The 26671-nt window shown below is 38.6% G+C and overlaps 1 protein-coding gene and 1 long non-coding RNA gene across 4 annotated transcripts in view; one reads left to right on the forward strand and one right to left on the reverse strand.

Moving 5' to 3' along the window:
- LOC139162161 (uncharacterized) overlaps window positions 1-4485 on the reverse strand; it is a 130267-nt gene extending 125782 nt beyond the window's left edge. The window contains exons 1-2 of the long non-coding RNA XR_011558268.1: window positions 4230-4485; window positions 2747-2813 (exon numbers count right to left, since the gene is read on the reverse strand). This is a non-coding gene — a long non-coding RNA (uncharacterized lncRNA). The remainder of the gene's footprint in view (window positions 1-2746; window positions 2814-4229) is intronic.
- Window positions 4486-12638: 8153 nt separating this feature from the next.
- Window positions 12639-25585, forward strand: HEMGN (hemogen). Of its 3 annotated transcripts, none has more exons than XR_011558267.1 (4): window positions 12639-12868; window positions 18444-18537; window positions 21205-21749; window positions 23760-25585. XR_011558267.1 is itself a non-coding variant. In XM_070742217.1 (4 exons), the coding sequence occupies exons 1-4, from the start codon at window positions 12787-12789 to the stop codon at window positions 25467-25469; spliced, it is 531 nt and encodes a 176-aa protein (XP_070598318.1). In that variant the 5' UTR covers window positions 12662-12786; the 3' UTR covers window positions 25470-25585. The 3 variants fall into 3 exon arrangements, 2 of the variants coding, with proteins under 2 accessions (XP_070598318.1, XP_070598319.1); XM_070742217.1 differs by having other exon boundaries at window positions 12662-12868; window positions 21205-21458; window positions 25369-25585; XM_070742218.1 differs by having other exon boundaries at window positions 12671-12868; window positions 18444-18525; window positions 21205-21458; window positions 25369-25585.
- The last annotated feature ends 1086 nt before the right edge of the window (window positions 25586-26671 follow it).

Here is a 26671-nt window from a genome sequence, read left to right on the forward strand (position 1 = left end):
TTCTGATCTTCCCCCCAACTAACCTCAGATTGTGTCCCCTTGTTCTTGTGTTCACTTTCCTATTAAAAACACTTCCCTCCTGAACCTTATTTAACCCCTTAACACAGCGGTCCCCAAACTACGGCCCGTGGGATGGATGCGACCCGCTGAGGCCATTTATCCAAACGGGGATGCAGCTGTTCCTCGCTTGTCCTGCCCTGGCTTGTCCCAGCGCTGCCTCCGAGCGCTTGAGTCGGCGCACTCTTCAGACCTACCCAGGCACTTGATCTGACGCTGGAGAAAGCCCACGGTGCAGCCTTGATCAGCGCGAGGAGGCTGGGCTCCCTCAGCCGCCATCCCAATCTTCTGCCTTCGACGGGGGTGCCTTTGGGAGGTCACAGATGACATGAGCGCGCGTGACAGCAGTCCCAGACAGCTGGAGAAGCCGGGTGGGGCTCAGAGCCCACAGGGTTTTCTCCCCATCTGACAGCTTGGGAGGGGCAGATGAGCTGTCGGCCAGGGAGAAATGGCGCCTACACGGACCTGGAAAAATGTGCTGAGCTTGATTTTTGCGTGTGCCACAGCGCACTGCCCACATTAGAGGGAACAATGCTCAGGAATTGCCACTGCTGCCGGCACCAGCTAACTCAGCGCCTGCCTCATCATAGCCAAAGCGACACTTTGCTGCTGGGTGCAGAGCAGAGCCTCTGGGAGCCCCTGGCAAGGATCCCCAAAAGAGAGAGAGATGAAGGCATAGGGACAAGAGGAAAAGAGGTGAGGGGGGTTGTGTGTGGAGGGGAGAAAAAAATCCTTTATCACGGGTGGTTCTGGAAAAGAACACCCGCGATGAACAAGGGATCAATTTTCCCCATAAGAAATAAAGGAAATAGCGAGTCAACAGGGACTGGGAACCAATTAAATCTATTTCCTTTATTTCTTATGGGGAAAATTGTTTCGGATACCGAACATTTTGGGTAACAACCAACTTTCCAGAACAGATTGTGGTTGTTAGCTGTGGTTCCACTGTATATCTTTGAACAAATCTCTTATATCTTCCATCTTTTGCAAAGTTAATGTGTTAAAAAGTTTTATCCAAATATCCAATTAACCTTTATAACATCCAGAAGCCAAAATTTTCCAAAACAGATTATATCCTTCTTTCCTTCTCACCCTTTCCAATTTCAAATAAAGTTCAAGCACAAGATGTTGTCTTTCTATTTATTTTTCCGTTCCTCTTTATCACTTATAAAAGGAAAACAATCTGCCCAGTCTCATTGCATCAAGGACAAATTCAGTGAACAAGAAGTCCAACCAAACATTGCCTCAACTTCACCAGCAGATGTCATCAGTATGCAATCATGGTTACTCCCAATTCTTCAATTCTGGCTTCTATAATCACTTTGAAATTTAAATTATGCTAATTCTGAAAGTCCAGTCTTATGTTGTTGTTGTTGTTGTTGTTATTATTATTATTATTATTATTATTATTATTATTATTATTATTATTATTTATTAGATTTGTATGCCGCCCCTCTCCAAAGAACTTCCATATATAAAAACAATTTGTAAAGTTCTTGGTGTTTAAATAAATTTTAAAGTTAATTTAAATGCTGAATAATATGTCCAAAAATAGTACAGCCTCAGCTTCCGTCCAACTTCTGAAACAAAGAGATTTTTAAAAATCCGAATCCTTTCCAACAGGCTTTTATTCTCACCCTCCAGCACAAGAGCTTATATTTCTTCTTCCAGATGACTCCCGACGTTTCAAATCCTATCTTCCCAGCACGTAGTCGCCTCGGCTATGGTAACCGAGGTAGTTTCAACCACTGCCGGTTGAAGTTGCAACTCTGCCTGTTACAGGGCATGCCAGCCCCAAAAACAACAGGAGACAAAGACCCCTTTTCCACCTCCCCTGCAGGGAGGTTCCGGGCCGATCTCACAGGAATCAGCATCTTCAAACAGCGGGGATTCAAAATCCCCCCCACAAGTGTGAAGAAGAAGCTGTCTCACCACGGCACTGACCACACCCCTCTCCCCCAAGTCCATGTTTCTTTTGACCAACCATAACGGAAGAAGTTAGGCTCTCAAAAGGTCCATAATGCAAGCCCCAAATTCAATGAATAACACCAAATTTATTTTATTGTATCTGGGAGTAAATGTATCCAGAAGAGCTGTTTTCTTTCCTAACATGGAAAAATTAAGGCTGGGGTTTATACTGGACATTTCTCTTGAATGTGCTGTGTTTTATCTTCGACATACGAGCTCTACTCGTGGATGAAATGCAGGGCAGATTTTATGCATTGCGCCAAGTTATACTGATAGCCCCAGTTACGGTTTGTTGGATTAAAAAATAAGTCCTAAACACATCACAATGTAGCCTAAAGAACTGAAATTGGCTATTCTGCGCAGTTGCTATCCTCACTTGTTTTCCCATAGCTATGCTCTTTTCCCCCCCTCACAACTACACAGATAAAGGGTTAACCAATAATATTGATTATGAGTATTAGATTCATTCTATTATTAAAGCAAGAGAAAAAACAAGAGGAATGTGCCTATAAGTTTACTGACATTCAACTGCATAGCTTCCTACCATTTTGAGATAGGATCCAGCTGAAAATTATACCGGGCATCATAAATTAAAAATAAATCCCCTCTATTATATTCATTTTTCATGTACTGCACAATTTGAAATATTCCTGTTTACATTAAAAGACGTGCATTGGGCAGAATTTGTCATTTTAAATCTGACCAGGTAGCAGCTTTTCACCTGGTTGGTTGATGAGTACACGTGGTTTTCTGTCATACCTAGTAGTCTTGTTATGCCTTCTGGGTTTCTGGAATTTAGAGAGAACATGGGTAAGCCAAGGATGTTTATTTTTAATCTCTTCCTTACTAATTAAATCCCATGTTTATAACTAGACTTCTCATACCTTAAATATTTTGATTGCATAGACATGAACGGGCATTTAACCACTCACTCATTCAGAGTTTGGGTTGGTGTGCAAATTTCATAATTAGGTGAACATTGTGACCTTATTAGTACAATGATGTAAGCTTCATTGAAATACCATATTTTCTTCTTTTAACAGATCATTAAAAATGTGCCTGTTATTCATTAACAGCAACATACACAAATCAGTTAATGGTGTTTTCCTCAACCTGGAGACCACTAATGCTTTTAGGCACTGCAGCTAAATACAGAATTTGCAAGCACAGTTAGGCATAAACTAATAATCATGTTTTAGGCTTACATGTTGTGTGAACCTATAAGACCCAAAAGATAGTCCAACAACTGTTCTAAAAGTTAAAAGCCAATTTGAATAATATTTAAAAAAATGTAATGGAATGACAATAGCCAAAGGCATGTATATGGGCAAATTGTTTCAAAAGACAAGGCTACCACAATGATAGTCTACATCAGAATGCTGACCATCCCCTTCCTCAATGATTATACAGGTCAGGCAGATTATATTTGTGGGACATTATTCCTACGAATGTACCTTGTATGAAATAATGAAAAGGCAGAAAATATATGATCCACAGAATTTTTCTTCTTTGAAAACCAGCTAATTTATCTTTTGGACTTTTCTGTTGTTTATCATTTTTGAAACAAGTACCAACTGTTAAATGTTTACCTTACAAATTCTACTTTCAGGATGAATATCAATGAAATGTGTCTCCATAGATTTGCATATTGTGTTCACATTTACATCTTTAAAAAGGCCTGTATTATATAAAGTGTAGTATTAATCACACTTCTTGGAATATTTGCTGTGCTCCATTTTATATGATGTCACAACACTTCTGTTTCGAGAGCAGGTGATGCTCGTGTTACATAATTATATGTTTTTATAAAAGGAATGGCTGAACATTATACTAATAAGGAAATGGTTCGTTTTGACTAGCTTGTGCCAGTTATATTTTATTATCAATAAAAATAAATTACTTGCATGACCACAAATAAAGTAATATTTTCCTGTTTTAAATTATTTAAAATATTTCAATGGTCACCTATATTATATAGAATAACTGGATCAGTAGTGGGTTCTAAATCCTGTCGCTACCAGCTTGCTTGTGAGCATGTGCAAGTGCGAGACTTTGCACATGTGCAGAAGCATCCCAGGCAGGTGGGGGGCAGAGCCTCCTGCTGTCACTACCGGTTCACGGAACCAGGAACAACCCACCGCTGAACTGGATGGCTAATAAAATATAAAGATAACAAAATGTAAAAAATTAAAAATGTATCATACCCTCTGTTGTGGTTGGCTTCGGGCCAGCTCCTGTGGCTGCTGATTTTGATGCAGAGGAGTGGGAGCCGTCTGTTTACAGAAGACCTGTCTGGCTGGTGGACGAATCAGACAGTGAAACAGAAGGAGAGGCAGGGAGAGAAATGGAGCAGGAAGGAACTGGTGAGGCAGAGAGGTGAAGGGAGTCAGTCAGTCTCCAGCCAGAGTTTCATCTGAATCAGAAGGGGAAGAATTAATGAACAACCCTATTCTGAATGCTCGGTCTGGAGAATGCTGGGAAGACGAGCAGCTGTGCAAACGCAGAAACAAATTATATGAATGTAATTGGGACACAAAGTAAAACTGCTCAAAAGCCTTCTGGGCTGTAGCTACCACCTGTTTGTTGAGCTAGAGCCGTGAGTCCAAGAGAACCTCCAAATTATACAGCAATACTGTTGCTATATTATCCAGAGTTAGCAAATCTTCAGATCAAGAAACCCAGAGTCACACTGCCTTGCTAGGGTTATGTCCCATCTAATTCCTTCCAATTCAGACCCTACAATCTCCAGGTACCTGGTATGCACATAAACCAGTGATAGGTTCCTACCTGTTCAGACTGGTTCTATAGAATAGTTAATAACTTGGTGGCTTGGGTTGCTGGACCCAGGGCTGCCACATTCCGAGCCAGTTTTCTCGGTGCCATAGGTGGCGCCTTCTTGTCTTTGACTTCTGCACATGCACAGAAGCTTTTTTTAAAATACTGTGAATGCATGCAAAGCGTGCATGCAATGCCTGCCTGCCTGACATGTCCCTGAGCAAACCAGCAGTAGCAGGATCCAAAACCCACCCCTGACGTAAACTGACATCACCTGTGTGACTTGGAGCAGAGAGGCATGATTATAGGTCATCAGTCTTTCAGTAATACTCAAACTCAAGCCGTGGAATGAATAAGAGGGACAAAAACTATTGCCATTGGCCCATTGATGATACTTCAAATTATGGAATGAATTCACCAATTTACATAGAAGAATAGGAACTAGTTCTGATGTACCCAAAATGAAGAACATAGAGCTTGATTTCCCCCACCACCAACACAGACTGGAACTGTCCATGGAGGAAAGAAAACTACTATACAGTAGGATGCTCCACTCCCATTTCCCCAAAATGATATGGCTCTTGATTATGGTACAGTAGTACCTCTAGATACGAGCTGCTCCACATGCGAGTATTCCAAGTTACGAGCTGAGACGCAAGCAAAATTTCTGTTCGACACCCGAGCTCAAATTTGGGATACGAGCCGAGCGTCCACTAGGTGGCGCAAGAATTCCATTTTTTCCAGTTATCTCGGCGCGAAAAATGCATTGGTTCGAGATACGAATTGATCGACATACGTGGTCAGCTCTGGCACGAATAAACTCGTATGTCGAGGTACCACTGTATATTGAAAACTACCAAGAGGGCTAAGATGGATGCATCCCATCATTCCAAGTCCTACAGAGGTTGTTCCCAAGCATGTTCAATACTGAACTCTAAAAGGGATCACCTTTCAATCTTGCAAGTTGTTAAGCAATAGCAATAGCATCTAGACTTATATGCCGCTTCATAGTGCTTTACATCCCCCTCTAAGAAATTTAGAATGAGCATATTGCCCCCAACAATTTGGATCCTCATTTTACTTACCCCAGAAGGATGGAAGGCTAGTCAACCTTGAGCCTGGTGAGATTCAAATTGCCAAAATTTCAGGCAGTTGTCAGTCAGCAGCAGTAGCCCAGAGTAATGCCTTCTAACCACTGCATCACCACAGCTCATGGTACATGTCACCTTCTTTAAAATGAGAAAGTTGGAGACTGGACAAAAGTTGACCATCGCAGCTAGGTCAAAGGATGCCCATTTGAGAAGAGGATGAATCACTGTCTCCTTCAAGACCAGCAGAATCCTCCTTTCCCACATGAAGGCTTGAACTCAACCACATTTCATCTCCTGGAAAACCTTAACCAACTAAGAAATGCACAGGTCAAGAATAGAGCTGATACGGCTCACCGCCACTCTCTGTTGCAGGATAAATGCATAAAATAATCTTAGGTTTTCCTGCTTCTCTTATGAGAATCAGATGGTCTAAAAAGAGCAACCATGTATGTTTATCCATATGTGATTAGAAGAACTTTGAACGTTCAAGTCCCATTTCAGTTATTTCAAATTATCACTTAGCTGACCTGGAATATCTTCATTAAATTTATAAATTGAGAAAATGATGCAAATGACTTGATAGATGCTGCATCTAATTAGAGGTTTCTTACTGTGGTTTGTAAATATCCTTCAAGACTGGCTGTGTCTGCATAACATACTGAACCACAATATTTATTTTATTTATTTATTTTATCCAATACATCATACACATTGAAGAGAAAGATATATAATAATATAAGTAAAGAAAAGAATAGAAGAAAAGATATAAAAGTATAGGTGAACATATTTGAAAGGAAGAAAAGATAAATGAGATAAGGGGAGACAATTGGACAGGGGACAGAAGGCACACTGGTGCACTTATGCACGCCCCTACTGACCTCTAAGGAACCTGGAGAGGTCAATCGTGGATAGTCTAAGGGAAAAATGTTGGGGGTTAGGGGTTGACACTACTGAGTCAGGTAATGAGTTCCACGCTTCGACAACTCGGTTGCTGAAGTCATATTTTTTACAGTCATGTTTGGAGCGGTTAATATTAAGTTTGAATCTGTTGTGTGCTCTTGTGTTGTTGTGGTTGAAGCTGAAGTAGTCATTGACAGGTAGAACATTGCAGCATATGATCTTGTGGGCAATACTTAGATCGTGTTTTAGGTGACGCAGTTCTAAACTTTCTAGACCTAGGATTGATAGTCTACTTTTGTAAGGGTATTCTGTTTCGAGTGGAGGAGTGAAGGGCTCTTCTGGTGAAGTATCTTTGGACATTTTCAAGGGTGTTGATGTCAAGGGTGTTGATGTCCTAGATGTGGTATGTGTATGGTTACAAGTGTTTTGATTTCAGTCAATGTATAATATAAATTCAGAGAGGATAAGTAAGCTAGGATTAAATTAGCCACAAGTATTGTATAAATTGCTATTATTGGAAAATTGGATAGAACAATCTTGTGTTTTTGCACAATTTGGCCTTGTTCGTAAGCTAGGAAACATTATCTAATTTAGCCTGTCATTTTCAATATTTTGCTGGGTCATACTTATAAAGTGCTTATCAGTTTTCAACAGGCTTTAAAAACTCACCAGTTCTTGCTGTACATTTTAAAAAGAGCTTTGTGCAGATTATTTGGAAAGCATTTTACATTTACCCATAGTTAAGCTAAAATATAGTTTATTTTCTGAGTTCCTTTAACAACAATGGAGTAAAAACTAATCACAATTTAGTTTGTATGAATTTAGCTGCAAATAGTTTAACATTTTAAAACTTGATTAATTTAGCATAATAGGAAGTCCTAGCATTGCCTATAAAAGATTTAAACCCACTGAATAGTTAAGGGATGGCTGGGTTCACAAAGAATACATACCTCAATTATTGATATGTCTGTTCTGCAGACCTCAAAATATTTAGGATTAGGAATCAGATCATTTTGGCATTCCAATAATCAGGTTATTATTAGTCAAAGCACTTTCATTAGATGCGACATTATTGCAAATCCCAAATCCAGATAGGTTAGCAGCTTTAGCTGGCCCAGTCTATTCATCAAGGAAAGCAGACAAAGGTGCAGAGTCTGAAAATTCAAAGTATATCATTACCAAAGTTTTTACCAACACTTACCAGCCTAAGAAGACATTTCCCAACAAATGGATCCCTTAACCTACTTAATGTGATGGTGTACTGAGCCACAACTTAACAAACAAATTTATCCTAATGCATTGTCTGGATCTTTCATGAGAATGATATAGAACTGGAGTGAAGATTTCTCATGCAAATGACAATTTCAGGCAAAGAGACTATAATGTAGGTTAACTGCATTTTCCCCAAATGTTTTCTAAAGCTCCTGTTTTGATGGTTAATGTCTGGTTATTAGAGCAAACCATGGCTTATTAAACATATCCATCTGGGTACATACATAAATAGCAGTTCACAATACTGTTTATAAACAGTTGCTATATTTATTTTATATTTATATTACAATCACAATGACTTGATTCTCATATTGTGTCAAACCATAATATGTTTTATGTGTCTAGATTTAAAGTAAATTTTACTGTGAGGCCTGTATGAAGAAAATGAATGTTACTGTGTGAGAAATTCTAAATGAAAATCAAGTATCTTTTCTGAAGCATATATCCCATATCTGCCATCATGTATATGGGTTTTTTTTGAATAATTATTTGTCTTTTCCCTTAGCTAATTTGCTTGTCTGTGAAATCCATTTTGGATTACAGTTTTACAACTATGTCCATAGCACTTTTCTCAAAATGTAAAATAGGAGTGCAAAATGTGTTTATCTGCCCTCAAAGTTTGGAGATTCCTTCACTCCCTTGGGTGAGCGCCTTCACTCCCAAGGCAACCTTTTCCTTTTTTTCAAAAACAATACTAAATTTATAGTTTTTGTATAGGAAGAAAGTTAAGAAAATACTGTGTAGATTATTATTTATAATAGGGAGATGTTATTGCTGAATTTTACAGAAATGTTTACTTTATCAGAAACTGTGATAGATTTATTTCTTACCTTAAATAACTTGAAAAGTTATGAAATCCTAGCCTCCCGGCTGATACCTTTATAAAAGTTTATAGCAACAAAAGTAAGCAATAGATCACTGTTGTGCCCTAACATTCCAAAGATAATAATGTACACAATCACTTAGGCAACAAAACATAACATTTCAGCCTTTTGATATACAGTATGACCAACATGAAGTACTTAAGTAGAATGACTCAACTCTTGGAGCTACCTATTAAAGAACTACTACAGTGTTAGCAGCAGATATTTCTTGAATTTCTGTAACATTGTCACATACCTTCTGTACTGTATCAGTTAAAATAATAAACTTACTGGTAGTTTGTGGCTTGGAAAAAAAATTTGAGTTCTCCTCTGCAGACAAAGCAGGATATAACAAAAATAGCGATGTTTGTATTTCTGCTCTATTCATACACAAAGTCCAGTGTGATAGGGTGGAGAAAATATTAAATTGATCAAATAAAATCAAGGAAGGCTGATCCGTTTGTTGCTTTTGTTGCAGAAATTAGACACAATTGTGTTTTTATTTTTTTAATTAACCATACAGGTACAGTATATAGTTGTTGCTTTTGCAACTAATTACATCTCCCAGCAGTCTGACACATGAGGTTTTATCATTTAAGTCCGTGCTCATACGGCAGAAAATTTTCTATGTTTTTTTTTTTAATATTTCCACATAAAAATGTGAAAGAGAAAGATACTACCCTGGTCATTTGTCTGATATGGTTAATCAAAGTTTATTAAGTAAGCAACCATTGGGATTTTATGCAATGCATTAAACTATAAAATGTTTTCAAATTTCATATGTTACATCTTAGTTTGATAGCAAGGTTATAAGGCTATGTATGAGAAATACATGTAAGAGCAATGAAAGAGGAAAAACTAATTTCTTGTCATTTATTAAAATAATATAAACACCTGTAGGACTTAAAAATTAACTTCAATATCTTTGTTTCATTAACTGTATATGAATAAGTATTCCCAGTCTCAGAAAGCTCAAACTGTCCAAGGAGCTGCTGATACAGTTCTACAGAGGAGTTATTTGGTCTGTCATCTGCACCTCTACTGGTTTGGTTCTGCAACCCAACAAGACCAACACAGACTTCAGAGGATAATCAGAACTGCAGAAAAAACAATTGCTGCCAACCTGCCTTCCATTGAGGACCTGTATACTGTGGGCCATGAATATATTTACTGACCCCTGGACTTAAATTGTTTTAACTCCTACCCTCCAAACGATGCTACAGAGCAATGATGGCGAACCTTTTTTCCCCTCGAATGCTGAATGAGTATGTGTGCATGCTATTGCGCATGTGTGAGTGCCCACACCCATAATTCAATGCCTGGGGAGAGCAAAAACAGCTTCCCCCACCCCCAGAGGCCCTCTGGAGGATGGAAACAGCTTGTTTCCCAACGTCTGGTGGACCTAGTAGGTTTACGTTTCACCCTCCCCAGGCTCCAAAGGCTTCCCTGGAGCCGGAGGAGGGTAAAAACACTCTCTCCCATCCAGTGATGGGCTACCAAAAATTTTACTACCACATTGTGGGCATGGCTTATGCATTTTGTTTCAACATCTTTCAGTGCAAATTGGGTGCTCTGGAGTGGAGCTCCAAATTTTGCTACTGGAACTGCTTTCCTGACCGTTCCCATAGGAGCCCATCACTGCTCCCATCCCCCTGAAGGCTCGCTGGAAGCCAAAAACGCCCTCTCAGAGTCTTTGTGTGAGCCAAAAAACCCAGCTGGCCAGCCCCCATATTATAGCTGAGCTAGGACAATAGCTCGTGTGCCAGCAGATAGACTCCGCGTGCTATCTGTGGCACCCGTGCCATAGGTTCGCCATCACTGCCATAGAGCATGGTACCCCAAGACAACTAGATACAAGAACAGTTTTCCTCTGAATGCCATCACTCTCTGTTAAACAAATAATTCCCACAACACTGTCAAACTATTTACTAAATCTGCACTACTATTAATATTCTCATCGTTCCCATTACCCATCTCCTCCCAAATGTCTGTATGACTGTAACTTTGTTGCTCTTATTCTTACTATTTATATTAGCTGGTTCCTAATATGATTTGATTGCTTATTTGTACCTGGATTATCATTAAGTGTTGTACCTTATGATTCTTGACAAACGTATCTTTTTTTAATGTAGACTGAGAGCATGTATACCAAGACAAATTCCTTGTGTGTCCAGTCACACTTGGCCAATAAAATTCTGTTCTCTTCTGTTCTGTTCTTTCTATTCTAAATATTCTATTCTATTCTTCTAAATATTCTATTCTATTCTATTCTATTCTATTATTCTATTCTATTCTGTTCCATTCCATTCTATTTAGAAAAGCACTGAATGCTTCTGATGAAAACTTGATGATCTTGAAAATGACTGAAGATGTTGTTGTTCAAGAAAATGTAATGTGTGGAACTGCATCTAGTCATTCTAGTGCCCTAATAGAGTTAAGGATTTCATCTCAATTTAATTGAAGGCTGCAGTTTTTTGCTGAGTGCCTTGCCTCTGCATATCACAAAAAGCAGGAGGTGCATTTAGTTTCTTTTACCTCCACCCTTCTCTCTTGGTCTTTTAGTCTGCCCCACCTTTCTAGAGCAGCAAAATAATCTTATTTAAGCCCAAGGGAGGTGTCCAAAGGACAAGGGAAAAGGAAACTCCCAATATTAAAAGGTAATACATATCAAACATTTTACAGAGGTACATTTCAAGAATATGATTTAAGAAGAGGAGAAAAGGAAAACTAAAATTAGGAAAATTAAGAAATGCCGCTGTTTGTAACATAACCTGGAGATAAAATCACATTTCAGTTATTTGTAGTATTAACAGAAAAGTGTGATGTGAAAATATATATATATATATATATATATATATATATATATATATATATATATATATATATTCATATGTCACATGTTTAAGCTGAATTTGAAAATTAAGGGAGACTAGGATAGATCTATTTCGGCCTTATTTTGGCCTCATCAGCTAGCCATACCCACTGGGACTTGAACCTGCAACCTTTGCCTTGTAAGGCAGAGAATTATCCTCTAAGCTACAGTATCCAATCCCTTCAGCTCTAGGCTACAGTATCCAATCCCTTCTATATAATGTAGACAAAGTTTGATGTGAAAAACTAAAGGAATTTCTCCATTGCAGAATCTTCTTCAAAATGAATTGCTACACTGCAAATGTGCCAAATGCTTCTATTTATTTATTTACCATATGTTTTTAGAATTGTACTGATCCCTCCCTACAAAATGAATATACATTAAAAAATATCTTAGGAGTATTTTCTCATCTACATTCTCTTTTTTTAAAAAAAAATCTCATTTATTGGCATATTCTCAGAGAACATAAAACAAAGGACAAGGGATTTTTAAGCAAAGTGCATGCAAATATATACACACATAGATCTGTACAGATTTCCCCCCCCCCCCAGAGAAGTATTCTTAATGTGTCTAAATGCTGCTTGCTATTTTATGTAATAGACTATTCTTTCCAAAACTGTTTCAGGAGGTAATTATTTCTAAATGGTGGGGTAAGGATGTTTTTCCAGGAATTTCCAAATGCACAATGTTTGGAAAAGGGCATATTTCTTTGATAAAATAATTATTTCACGCGAGGAAAAAGTGTTTGGAAATTAATATGTCAGGCTTTCAGCATCACTATAAACACCTTTGCAACTTGATAAGAAAAATTAGTATTAACGTAGCCATGTCTGTGGCAGATAAGATGTGTGGGGCGGGAAGTCTGTTTCTTTTTACCCCACTCCGTTTTGGAAACTTTTTTTTGCACTAAACCATTAGATGCGTTACATGATCCTATGGTGGAGCTCAGCTCCTTTCTCTATATAAACATTAAAATAAACTGTTACCGATGGCAAGTTTAGAAAAGGATCATTCATACTCTGAAACGCCGCAGCAACCAGAGGCCACACCTGAAGACTATGCAGTTGCAGGTAATGCAAATTATTTTGGGAGAAAAGGATTGCTTTTTGGGTGGCAAATTTGCTTTTTTTTTTTCAAGAATTACCTGGTTTCTGATCCTTACCCCTAATAAACCTCTATTCTTATTTTGCTTTCCTTGAGTAAACATTGGGAAGATCTTCTGCAAATATTGTTTGTGTGCATATAGGCTTCAAATAGATAAAAACAGAAACAAAATGCATAGCAGAAGGTTATCCCTAGTTTTTCTCATCATTCCTTTCACCCATTTCCTCTCATGTTGACTGTATGACTGTAACTTGTTGCTTATATTCTAAGATTTTTATTAATATTGCTTCTTCATTGCTTATTTGACCCCTATGACAATCATTAAGTGTTGTACCACATGATTCCTGACAAATGTATATTTTATTTTATGTACGCTGAGAGCATATGCACCAAGACAAATTCCTTGTGTGTCCAATCATTCATTTCATTTATTGGATTTATATGCCGCCCCTCTCCGAAAACTCGGGGCGGCATATAAATCCGGCATATAAATCACACTTGGCCAATACAAATTCTATTCTATTCTATTCTATTCTATTCTACTTTTAAACAGCTTTAGACTTGGACTGAGATTTTATTTATTTATCTATTTATTTGTTTTCGCCAAGCATGTATAGGGGAACAAATAAAAGTATAAACCTGATTATGAGTACAGGAAATGGATACGAATAAATGGGATGGAAGGCACATTGGTGCCCTTATGTACGCCCCTTACAGACATCTTAGGAATGTAGTGAGGTAGTAGACAATCTAAGGTTAAAGTTATGGGAGTTTGGGGATGAAACCATAGAGTCAAGTAGTGCATTCCAGGCATTGACCACTCTGTTGCTGAACTCTATTGTCTGCAATTAAGTTTGGAGTGCTTTGCCTTAAGTTGTATCTATTGTATGATAAGAATGCCAGACAAGTTATCATTAGTGGGATATATCAATAGCACTTAGCAATAGCACTTAGACTTATGTACCACTTCATAGTGCTTTTATAGCCCTTTCTAAGGGGTTTACAAAGTCAGTATAAAGCTCCCAATAATCTGGGTCTTCATTTTACCCACCTGGGAAGGATGGAAGGCTGAGTCAACCTTGAGCTGGTAAGATTTGAAATGCCGGACTGCTAGCAGCTAGCAGTCAGTTGAAATAGCCTGCAGTATGATGGTCAGTTTGGATCTGGATCTTTTAGCTGTCTGGGTGAACTTAAAATCTCCTCACATAATTTATCTTGCAAGGTTGCAGATGTAGAATGAGGAGGTACAGGATATAAATATGGCTCAAGAGAATACTGATTTGTTCAAACTTCTTCCACTTACAATGTTTCATCCTTCTTCATCCTTAAAATTCTGGAGAGTAACCCAATCTTGGAACTACCTAACAAATGCATAAGGTATTCTTATAACATTATTTGCTACAGTGATGCAAGTGAAAGAGAGCCAGGGCATTTGCAAAGGAAAATCAGAGACCAAGAGAAATACTGAAGTACTGTATATCTACAGTAGAGTTAGCCACCAATTAAGTCAAGGGAACAGATGCAAGCATTTTATTTCAAGTGTCAAGAAAGCTGTGCAAATTATTATTTTATTGCCAGGGAAACAAAGAAGCATTGATGGGATTTTCTGCCTCAGATGCAAAAATAATTGTTGGATGCCACGTGTATCTTAACTTAGGGAAAAGTTGGGTGCTGTTTTATGTTCTGCCTCAGGCAACCAAATGTCTTAGACCCACTGCTAATTCTCTCCACACACCCCACACCCATCACAAACTGCCACGAATAATAAAAGGAAAATAATAAAATAAATAATAATGAATAATAAAAAGAAAGGCAGAGATAAATATGCAGGCAGGTAAATACAATGACTATATTAGACTTGTTTTCAGTGCAGGAGTGGGAACGTGGGATAATGTGCCTGAGAAAAGGAATTGGCATGAGAAAATAACTGAAACAAAATAAATAGTAAACAAAAAAACACAAGAAAACCCCTATTTCTGCTAGTCGAATGCCCCCCCCCCCCCGCATCTGTACCATGTGTCCATTATCCTTATATTAGCCTTATAGAGAAAGGAATCCTATTGTTGAGCTTAGCTTGAACTCGGAATTGTGCAGGTCTTTTTATTTATGTTGTAATATTGAACAAAGGCATAAAAGCAGATGACATTGCCATAGAATTGCTGGGTTAGGCAAGAGTGAGACAACAGTTTGCCAAAGCAATCTTTCTGTTTTATGCTCCACTTTGTAGGGGAGGGAGGAAGAGAAATACAGTATTATTTAACTTTTTTTCTTCATTGTACCAGTTGGGTGGGATGTGGTGGCTCAGTGGCTAAGACGCTGAGCTTGTTGAGCGAAAGGTCTGCAGTTCAGCAGTTGAAATCCCTAGTGCCACGTAATGGATTGAACTCCCATTACTTGTCCCAGCTTCTGTCAACCTAGCAATTCAAAAGCATGTAAAAAATGCAAATAGGAAAAATAGGGACCACCTTTGGTGGGAAGGTAACAGCATTCCGTGAGCTTTTGCTGTTTAGTTATGCTGGCCACATGACCACAGAGACCTGTTGGGACAAGACTGGCTCTTTGGCTTTGAAAGGGAGATGAGCAGCGCCCTCTAGAGTCAGAAACTATTACATGTGTGAGAGGGGAACCTTTACTTTTACCAGTTGGACATTAGTGCAAAGCAAAAACTATAGAAAATGACAATGTGTAATGATGAAATTATGAGAGAGTGTTGGTGCGCTAGGTCCTAGCCAAATGGTAGACTATAGAGAGAATATCATTACAAGATTCTTGGTGCTTCTCTCACAATCAAAGGCTGGAGGATAGATTCATTTAATGCATAGAGTTCACACTTTCTGTTGAAGTGGAATTATGCATAATATTCCACATGTGGATTGAAACAAACATTTGTGACTTTCATGAATCTGAAACACAGAGAAGCATCAGGTGGCAGATGTTAATAAATATGCTGATGCAAGGTTTTTTTTTCTTTGTTTCACAATAGAGTCCATTTAAGGTAGATATCCTTTTTAATACTTATATTTGAATACCATAAATATAAATAAATGACCTTATGGTGTCATTGAAAAAAAACCTCACTGCTGCAACTGACCTGCCTCTATTACAAGTGTGGAGTTAATTTATGTCATGGGAATTGACCACTTTTCCTCTTGATAGTCTCATGTTATAATAGCCTTATGTTCAGATTCTAATGAAGGAGAATCAAATAGGAATGTCCCAGACTTTTGAGAAACCGTTACCTGAGAAAAATGTTTAAAAGTATTTATGATCGAGACACAATTATCTTACATGTGTCTTGCATTTGTGTTAAAGGCAAATGAAATGTAGATTCTGTCACAGCTAGAAAATCATTACCATGTTATAGCTTTCATATCTTAACTGATTATGAAATATCATCCAATGATGGCTATAGAAGGAGGTTCATATAGACTTTTTTCCCAAACAATGGGGGAAATGGGGGGGGGGGCATTTCCCATTGTGTCAAGTTGAGGGGGGGGCATATAAATCTAAATAAATAAATAAACAACCAAGCAAACAAACAACCAAATAAATAAATAAATAAATAAGTCAGATTATTTTTTAGAAATAAATAAATTCAATTAATAGAATGGATGGATGGATGGATGGATGGATGGATGGATGGATGGATGGATGGATGGATGGATGGATGGATGGATAAATAAATACATACATACATACATACATACATACATACATACATACATACATACATACATACTAATACCACATGTAATCTGACATGCCCAAATTAACAAGCCATATTATTTATTTATTTATTTTATTATTTATTTATTTATTAGATTTGTATGCCGCCCCTCTCCAAAGACTTTATATTATAAGTTTATTAAGGTTGTTCTGTATATGTTATCTCCAACAACAAAATATGTGTCTAAGTTCAGAATTCATCATCAAGCAAAGCTCTATCCCATGTTCTCATTCACTGTTTGGACAAAAGGGTCTGATGTTATTTCTCTAATCGGGACAAGATGTCTGTTTCTACTCTCCTCTGTACCTCTATAACTGTCTGGTTTGGTTCTCCCAACCCCACAAGACCAACACAGACTTCAGAGGATAATCAGAACTGCAGAAAAAAATCAATTGCTGCCAACCTGCCTTTCATTGAGCTTCACGAGTCAAAAAGAAGGCCATGAAAATATTTACAGATCCCTTACATCCTGGACATAAATTGTTTCAACACCTACCTTCAAAACGACACTGTGGGGCACTGCACACCAGAATAACTAGACACAAGAACAGTTTTTTCCTGAACACCATCAGTATGTTAAACAAAAATTTCCCTCAACACTGTCAAACTATTTACTAAGTCTGCACTACTATTAATCTTCTCATCGTTCCCATCACCCATCTCCTCCCACTAATGACTGTATGGCTGTAACTTTGTTGCTCGTATCCTTACAATTTATATTGACTTGTTCCTAATATGATTCGATTGCTTATTTATACCCAGACTATCATTAAGTGTTATATCTTATTATTCTTGATGAACTTATCTTTTCTTTTATGTATACTGAGAGCATGTACATCAAGACAAATTCCTTGTGTGTCCAATCACACTTGGCCAATAAAAAATTCTATTCTATTCTATTCTATTCCATTCCACTCCACTCCACTCCACTCCACTCTACTCTACTCTATACTCTATTCAGAGTTATGATGAAAAGCAACATGCTACACAGCAAAATGCACCAGACTTGTTTTTCATTAAATTAATTGTACCATCTGCAGTAGCAGGTTACATTACAATGTAAGTGTAGCTAAACGGACAAACATAAACATAGGCTGCATACAATTATATGGAAATACTGTACATAGAGAATGAAACTTTAGCATTTTAAAAAGCTTTGGCTGCATAACTGTTTACTAAATTTTGCATACTAAAATAATATTTTAACATACCAAAGTGTTTTTTTATTTATTATTATTATTATTATTATTATTATTATTATTATTATTATTTATTAGATTTGTATGCCGCCCCTCTCTGCAGACTCGGTGCGGCTCACAACAGTGAGGCGGCTCACAACAAGGAAGTAAAATAATAACTTTCATTCTGATATTTCTCTGGCTTATCTCAGCAGCTTTTTAAAATAGAGACAACAGATAGCACATATGATAAATCCTTCAGCCATTATGGAAATATTTAATTGGAATAAAGTTCACATTGCATTCCTGTAGACAAATACTTACAGGTTTTTGGAAACCCTCTCCTCAACCATCATGCAAATATTAATTGTAGGCATTTAATTTTCTTTTCTTTTTTTAAAAAAAATAAATATATTTATTGAATTTTTCAGTTTTAAAAACGATACATAATCTTATTTATAGGCATTGTAGGCATTTAATTGTCTAACCATAACAAAGAACCCAATATATTTAGTAGTAGTTGCTGAAATGGTTCTATCATTGTTTTATTCAGCATCTATGCTGCAACATTGGTTTAGATTTTTTCACAGCTTGACGTCTTAGCATAATTCATGCAACTCTTCTTACCTCTTGCAGATGTTGGCATTTCACACCGTTTGAGAGACCGAGAACTTCTCAGAAAAAGAAGAGCAGAAGCAGAAGAAAAAGACACTCAACAGTGGGTTCTGGGGTAAATTAGGATGGTGACGAACCATATTTTAGAGTTAAAGCAATCTGCTCTTATGTGTTTGTTTGCACAAAGCTTTTAAAAAAGGAAGTTTTGTGTCTAAATAATGACACTGACCTTACTGTTGCTCTCATAGAAAAAACAAATTAGTCACATGAAAGTTTAGCCAAAATTGGTACAATAGATTTCTCTTCTAAGAAAAATAAGAAATCTATTTTTGCTTTTCCTCATATAGAACTCTCTCCTAGCTACCCTTCTTCTTAGCCCATATTTTATTCCAACTTAAATATTAACATTTTTGCTTATTCCATTCCTAGGTAACATGACATCCCCATTTGTATCCTTGAATCTTTCGCCCGTCTCATTCTCACACTGACACATACGTATTCACACAAATGGTTGGAATTTAGATGATTCTGAAAAGGCATCTGTTTTACTTAGCTGCATGTAGAGGTGGGTTCCTCCTGGTTCAGACCGGTTCTATAGAACCGGTAGTAACATGGCAGCTTGGGTAGCTGGAACCAGCAGCAACCCAGGCCTGCCACACCCATCTTGGGTTTTTTTTAAGTATTGTGCATGCACAGAGGGTCATTTCCAGGAAGTGATACACACATGAGTGAAGCGAGTGCGCATAGGAAAACATGCACTTCCATCCCAATGCAAATCAGTGGGGAAGGTAAGTTGAACCCAACCCAGCTTCACATCAATACCTACTGAATCTACTCTATGCCCAGGAAACAAAATTATGTAGTTGTTATCCTAGGTCAATAGAATAGATTTGCAACATTTAATTGAAAATAACTGATTTTGCAATATTTAATATTTGGCATCATCCATTCTGCTTCTTATTTATTTATTTATTTATTTATTTATTTATTTATTTTATTTTATTTATTGGATTTGTATGCTGCCCCTCTCCGCAGACTCTGGGCGGCTAACAACTGTGTATTTATTTTTGTGTATGTATATGTATCTCCCCATATCAAAGCATGTTAATAGTGATAGCACTTAGACTTACATACCACTTCACAGTCTTTACAGCACTCCCTAAGTGGTTTACAGAGTCAGCATATTGGCCCCAACAATCTGGGTCTTCATTTTGCCCACCGTGGAAGGATGGAAGGCTGAGTCAACCTTGAGCCTGGTGAGATTTGAACTGGTGAACTACAGCCAGCAGTCAGCAGAAGCAGCTTGCAGTACTGCGCTCTAACCAATGCACCACCAAGGCTCATTAAAGTGCATCTATATATAATATCAGATTTTTGTTGTTGTTGTTTTGGCCATTGTACAATATTGTTGGAGGATAAAGTTTTGGGATGGCGTATGAACCAGGTTTTAATTTTTTTTGCAGCTTTTCATTGTTGGTGCAGCTACTTTCCACCCATACTGCATTTATTACGTTTATTTCTTGACCAGTGTTTATTTAATAAGTATATAAAGGAATCTCAGCAAAGAATGGAACTGTTGAGAGAACTGTGTGAGATAGGAAGCCCTATAAGCCCTATAACAGTGATGGCAAACCTATGACATGTGTGCTACAAGTGGCACGCAGAGCCATATTTGCTGGCACCTGAGCCATTGCCCTAGCTCAGCTCCAACATGCATGTGTGTGCTGGCCAGCATTTTTGGCTTCCAGAGAACCTCTGGGGGGATAGGGGAGGGCGTTTTTACCCTCTCCCAGCTCTGGGAAGTCTTTGGAGCCTGGAGGGTCCACCAGAAGTTGGGAAAGAGGCCGATTCCGACCTCTGTGGGGTGGGGAAAGCTGTTTTCACCCTCCCCAGGCATTGAATTACGGGTGTGGCACTTGTGCATGCCTGATAGCTCACACGCACGCTCTTTTGGCACCAGTGGAAAAAAAGGTTCACCATCACTGCCTTCTGCCACACGAATCCCACGACTGGTGAGGTCCCACAGAGTTGGCCTCCTTAGCGTCCCGTCGACCAAACAATGTCGGGACCTAGGGGAAGAGCCTTCCCTGTGGGAGCCCCGGCCCTCTCGAATCAACTCCTCCCAGAGATTCGCACTGCCCCCTCCCTCCTTGTCTTCCGAAAGAGCTTAAAAATTCATCTTTGCTGCCAGGCTTGGGACTCTTAGATCTTTCCCTGACCACTGAATGCCTTAAGTATGATTGCTGAATGTTTGGTTAATAAGTTAATTTTTTAGGTTAATCTTCTCTTTCTAATTGTTTTTAATATTGTAGTACTAATTGGATTATATTACTGTTCTTTTTTTATATATGCTGTGAGCTGCCCCGAGTCCTCGGAGAGGGGCAGCATACAAATCCAATAAAATAAAATAAAATAAATAAATATAAGAAAGAAAGAAACGAACACATTTCAGAGAGAAATAGATTTAAGGTAAAAGTCTGACACACCACCCTTTTCTTTTGTTGCCCAAGCCTTCCTCTGCTGGTTGGGTACGATTATAGCTTTCAGTTCTGCAGGATGTTGAACCACTGACCAGGAACACATTCAGTTCTCTCATGAATTGGGGCATCAGCTCGGGTTTGCTCATCTTGAATGGAAAAAAGTGCTGAATAAATAATCTTAACAATCAAGAATTTTAAGGTGCTTCAAGAAGCGAGTTAATGGTTTAGTTAAAAAATCCCTTCGAAGCAATCTGTCGGATGCTAGAATTTCCAAAATGATTCTTATGTGTACATTTGCCTAGGGAGCAAAAGCGACACAAGCGAGCACGGAAAGGAAGAGCAACTGGAAGGGGCCGAGGCCGGCGTCAGACTTCACAACCGGAGCCCCAACCAGAATTGCAGTCAGAGGAATCCGAGAGCCATGAAACACAAGCGACCGCAGTGGAGGAAAAAGCTGAAGTCACTCATGGACTCCATGAAGAATGCTCCGTCCCTCTAGTGGTAACGGAAGGGCTGTATTCCCAAGAGGAAATAACTCCGTCTGTTTTCCCATACGGTGAGTTCTGTAACTAGCAGCCTTTGCAAATAAAAGTTCTTTTAGTGAGGAGTGTGTTATTCAGCCTGGAGGAAATTTGGTCTGGATGATAAATAAGGGCTCTGAAATAAGTTTGGAGAACATCTTTTCTGTCTCTCTCCATGGTCCTTCAGTTGGATCAGAGAAAGAATCTAGCACAAATGTGTCCAACTTCCAGAATTCCATGCCAGCTGGGAATTCTGGGAATTGAAGGCCACAAGTCTTAAAGTTGATGAATTTAAAGTATCTCAATTTTATTACAGAGGAAATAAAGTACAAGAGTAGTGGTTCTTTCTGGATTATTAAACAGTAGGGCCCCTTAGATATAGTAAGAGCAAAGCTGTCATTTCTGATCTGCAAAATTCTGATGACCATCAGGGGGCGACAAAGAGCAGTCAGCTGGTGATCATCTTTTGCAACCCTTATTTGGTACCCTAGTTTAGAGTTTTGCCAAGTTTGTTAAATTTTAACTTAGCCAGCTTCCCATTTCTTCTATCATTGCAGTGCCTTGTGTTCTCCTTTAGTAGTTTTAGCTGAAAGGACAACTGGGATGGCGTATGAACCAGGTTTAATCAATTAATTTTTTGGGGACTATTTTAATTAAATGTTACTCTATCATTTGGCCCTGATATTGTTGCAGTGTCCTTTCAGCTAAAATTACTAAAGGAGAACATGAGGCACTGCAATGATAGAAGAAATGGGAAGCTGGCTAAATTAATTAAAATGAATTAATTCTGTTTGCGTAGTGACTCATCTCACTTCAGTGATTCTGAGCAGCTCTCAACAATTAAGATAGTACCCCAAACAAAAATCACATTAAGAAAAAATTCTATGAACATACAAACTGTCAATAAGACTGGAGCAAAAATGGAAAAATAGACCTAATCAGTGGCAGAATCCAATCAGTGCCCTGCTTTCCGCACAGCCAGTGCAGACAGAGGTTCTCCCCTATCACCAGATCTCCAAGTATGGTGGCAAAGCCCTATTGTCAAAGCCTTGCTAAAGGCCAACAAGGGTGGGGATAATCTAGGCCAGTGATGGAGAACCTTTTTAGCACAGAGTGCCCAAAACGGAATGTGTGCATGTTCATACGCACCGGACCATTGGAAAACTGGAAGACCAGCTGGTTGATGTGCATGCCGGCCAACTGGTCTTCTGGTTTCCAGTGCTCCAGCATGCGCAAAAACCAGCTGGTAATGACACAAGTGCCCACAGAAAAGGCTCTTTGTGCCACCTCTGGCATGCGTGCCATACGTTCATCATCAGGGCTTTAGACATTATAAATGGCAGAAAAGGCTCTCTTTTCAGATCCCTTCGGCTGACACTCCTTCGTAGATGGGACTGACAACATGCCTCTCCTGCAGGATCTGATGAAATAGGTAGATGTAACCAGGATGAAGCAGTCCCTCAAGTATCCCAGTCGCATGCCATGTAATGTTAGTGTACTGTATATATTTGTAACCTTTTGCTTGGGATAGTTACATTAAGACTAGGAAAATGATATGGAATATTTGCCCCCACTGGCATTCAGAACCTTCCACAAATACAGTGGTGAGCTGTGAGCCGGAACGTTAAATTGCGCTTGCCGCCACGGCTCGTAAGTTCTTGTGGGTCCAGCACGATTTTGCTGCTGCACCTGTGGAGATAGCAAAATCGCGCACAGAGCCACAGGTGCGCTCATGTTTTGGCATGCGCAGGAGCAAAATAACCTTGCCGAAACATGGGCGCACCTGCGGCTCCGTGCGCGATTTTGCTATCTCCACAGGTGCAGCAGCAAAATCGCACTGGACCCGCAAGAACCTATGAGCTGTGGTGGCAAGCGCAATTTAACGTTCCGGCTCGTATCCCATCGCTGCATAAATACATTTGAAATATACAGTAAATGTGTCACAGGTATGATGATAAGTCTCTTGCATAATATGTGGTCTGGCCATTTGCGTGTCAGCTCACTTAACAAAGTAGAAAATGCTTTTAATAGAAGTAATACTCTACATCTTTCTTAGAAAGTGATGGGTCTTATGAAATACAATAGATGCACAGGCAATCCTCAGCTTACAACTGCAATTAGGACCAGTCTAATCTGCTGGTACACGAGTAGTTGCCTTAGTTCAGATCCAGTGTGCGTGTATGTACGCGCCAGTCAGATGATTTTTGGCTCACACAGATACTCTGGGAAGGTATTTTCAACCTCCGGAGGGGTGTTTGCCCTTCCCAGGCTCCAGGAAAGCCTCTGGAACCTGGGGAGGGCAAAAAAACAGGCCTACCAGGCCCACCAGAAGTCAGGAAACAGGGCAGTGGGGGGGGGGGTTCATGCATGGGGAATAGGAGAGCACTGGGGGATTGCATGGAGGTGGGGCACTTGTTGGGCATTGAATTATGGGTGTGGGCACACATGTGCGTGCAATAGCATGAGCACACACACTGTTGGCACCTGAGGTAAAAAAGGTTCACGATCACTGTCATAAGTTGTTATGGTCCAAAGTCGAGGCACTTCTGGTCAAGTTGACTGGAAGTAATTCCCTGTCCCTTTTGGCAAAGGCCATTAAGTGAACACTATACTCATTAAGCAAACCCATTGATTTGAATGGGCTTTTGGGGGGGGGGCTGAAAAAGGCCAAAAATACATGAAGCTGCGGGATGTGTGCATCATGATCATGTGACTGCAGAACGTTGCTACCAGTTGTAAAGCTGACTTTATGGGATGTAAAGTACCCATTGGATGGCTGTCATAATGTTGTAAAATGACCCAAACAAAATATAAGGGGAATTGTATTTTAAAATAAGATTAAATATTAGGAAAAAAAGTCTATAGTCTGTCCTGTAGCTGTAAACTAGGCTACTACTTTTCAGGTTGAAGGAGAATCTATGGCATTGACTATGTTAAGTAAATACAGAAATCCCTCGCTACTTCGCAGTTCATCTTTTGTGGATGCATTACTTCATTGTTTTCAAAGGGGGATTAAATCCATTAAATCCATTGAAAATTTTAAATCCATTAAAAATTCATAAAATTCTTCTACAGTACTACTGTACTCTATTAAAGAAACTGGTAGGATGTCACATGTAGTTCCAGCTGAGAAACATTATAATAGAATGACTGTTTAATTCAAAGGGTGGATTTTAAAAGTCCAAATACTTGTTAAATACTGTACATAAAAACTATATTTCCTCTACTTCACGGAAATTCATTTTTCATGGGTGGTATTGGAACGCATCCCCTGCGATTACTGTATAGCTTTCCTCCTCTCATGCCTTTCCATTAGTGACTTTGTCAAAATGTAATTCTGTAATTTAGTGTGACTGAGGTGGTTCTCCCTCGTTATTAACTACTGTAATCCAGCTTTAATGGATAGAAATATTAAAAAGATTATTTCAATACCTATTGTCCTTTATTTTTCATCACTGGAGCCCTTTATGGACTTGTACACTTTTACTTTAATTTAAGATTAGAATGTAACCTTTCGTTGTATTGAAAAATCTTTAAGGGGATTACAGGGAAACAATCACAAATACAATGATTTGTGAAAGTCCATAAAATATTTAAAATAGCTGGTCCCCTAGGTAGCAGAGAAATAGCATCTGGCTGATATATTGTCTAATTTTTACCTTGCAAGCACTATGGATATGAATACTATTGGTTTTCATAACAATAGTGTTTGAAGAATTCCTAGTTTCAATTTTTCTTTACTTATGTTAATATTAATATGTCATCATTAATTTAAAAATTCTTTGAAGACATTGTTACTATATAATCAGTTTGGGAGTTGACATTTCACTCTTTTTGCTTAGATAGTTAATCTTGGTTATAGTTATTGCTCTGAGACATCAACATTATTTAGTCTAAACCAATAGAAATATTTGCATGTGATACTTTCTTTACTCTGCCTCCCAGATCACCACCAAGGACTAGAGGAGACACCAAGACCAGAAGGCTCAGAGGATCCCCAGTCCTTGGAAAATGATCACTTGGAGCAAGATTTATTCGGCTTTTAATTGAAAAGCTGCTTGCGTATAATAATTGTTCCTTATCCAATATGGAAAAGCTGTTAGGCTACATGATACCTGTCATTCTTGTGTGAGAAATAAAAATCTGGTAGTCTTTGTTGTAATTCCTGCAATTTTTCTTTTTGAAATACTTTTTGAAATTGTGTCTTCCTTTGGAGGATTCAGCACAGAGAATTTTGTTGTTTTTTTAAAAAATACATTGGGTTTACTGACTTATGTTCAAATGAAGTTGCTTCTTCATCTTCTAGTATCTTTAACATGCTTTCTTTCTTTCTTTCTTTCTTTATTTTTTTATTATTTATCTATCTATCTATCATCTATCTATCTATCTATCTATTTATTAGATTTGTATGCCGCCCCTCTCCGCAGACTCGGGGCGGCATACAAATTTGCCTTAGCCTGGAAGGAACATTATCTTCAACCATGACGATGGAAGACAAGGGTAACTATCATCCAAGACTTTGTATAGGTTCAGGCTGGGAAAAGTTGAAATAGAAATAAGTAGAATCCCTCTGCCAGATAACAGCCATCAGCCTTCTTCACATCAGAACTATCTAGAGGAGATGTTTTGCATCCATCTACAGGTCCTTCGTCTGGTTATAAGTAATGCTTTAGAACAGGAAAAAAAGAATAATATAGAGCAGAGGTAGGCAAAGTTGGCTCTTCTGTGACATGTGGACTTCAACTCCCAGAATTCCTGAGCTAGCATGACGGGCTCAGGAATTCTAGGAGTTGAAGTCCACAAGTCATAGAACAGTCAGCTTTGCCTACCCCTGATTAAGAGGAACAAGCAAAGACAGATACCTTCCCAACATTTTTTTCTCCTTATGTTCTTTATTTGTAGTTATTGGGGACATGGATGTTTGTGCTACACCATTGCGTACCGCAGATGGGACCTTAAGGCACCTCTGGTTTTTATGTTTTTAAAATCCCTTTAGAGAATTAACCAGAAAACAATAAATCTATTCTGCCTTGTTCATGCAAGTTTTTAGGCCCAACTTAGAAGCAACTTCTCCCATTTATATACTTCTGTCATTTCCCACAATTATTATTTTCAAATAATCCGCTGAGTGGAAAAAGTCAAACCACTGTAAGAGGTCTTTAGGCCAGTGTTTCCCAACCTTGGCAACTTGAAGATATTTGGACTTCAACTCCCAGAATTCCCCAGCCAGCAAATGCTGGCTGGGGAA

The sequence above is a fragment of the Erythrolamprus reginae genome, chromosome 2 (genome assembly GCF_031021105.1).
Source record: "Erythrolamprus reginae isolate rEryReg1 chromosome 2, rEryReg1.hap1, whole genome shotgun sequence".
NCBI classification, from domain to species: domain Eukaryota; kingdom Metazoa; phylum Chordata; class Lepidosauria; order Squamata; family Dipsadidae; genus Erythrolamprus; species Erythrolamprus reginae.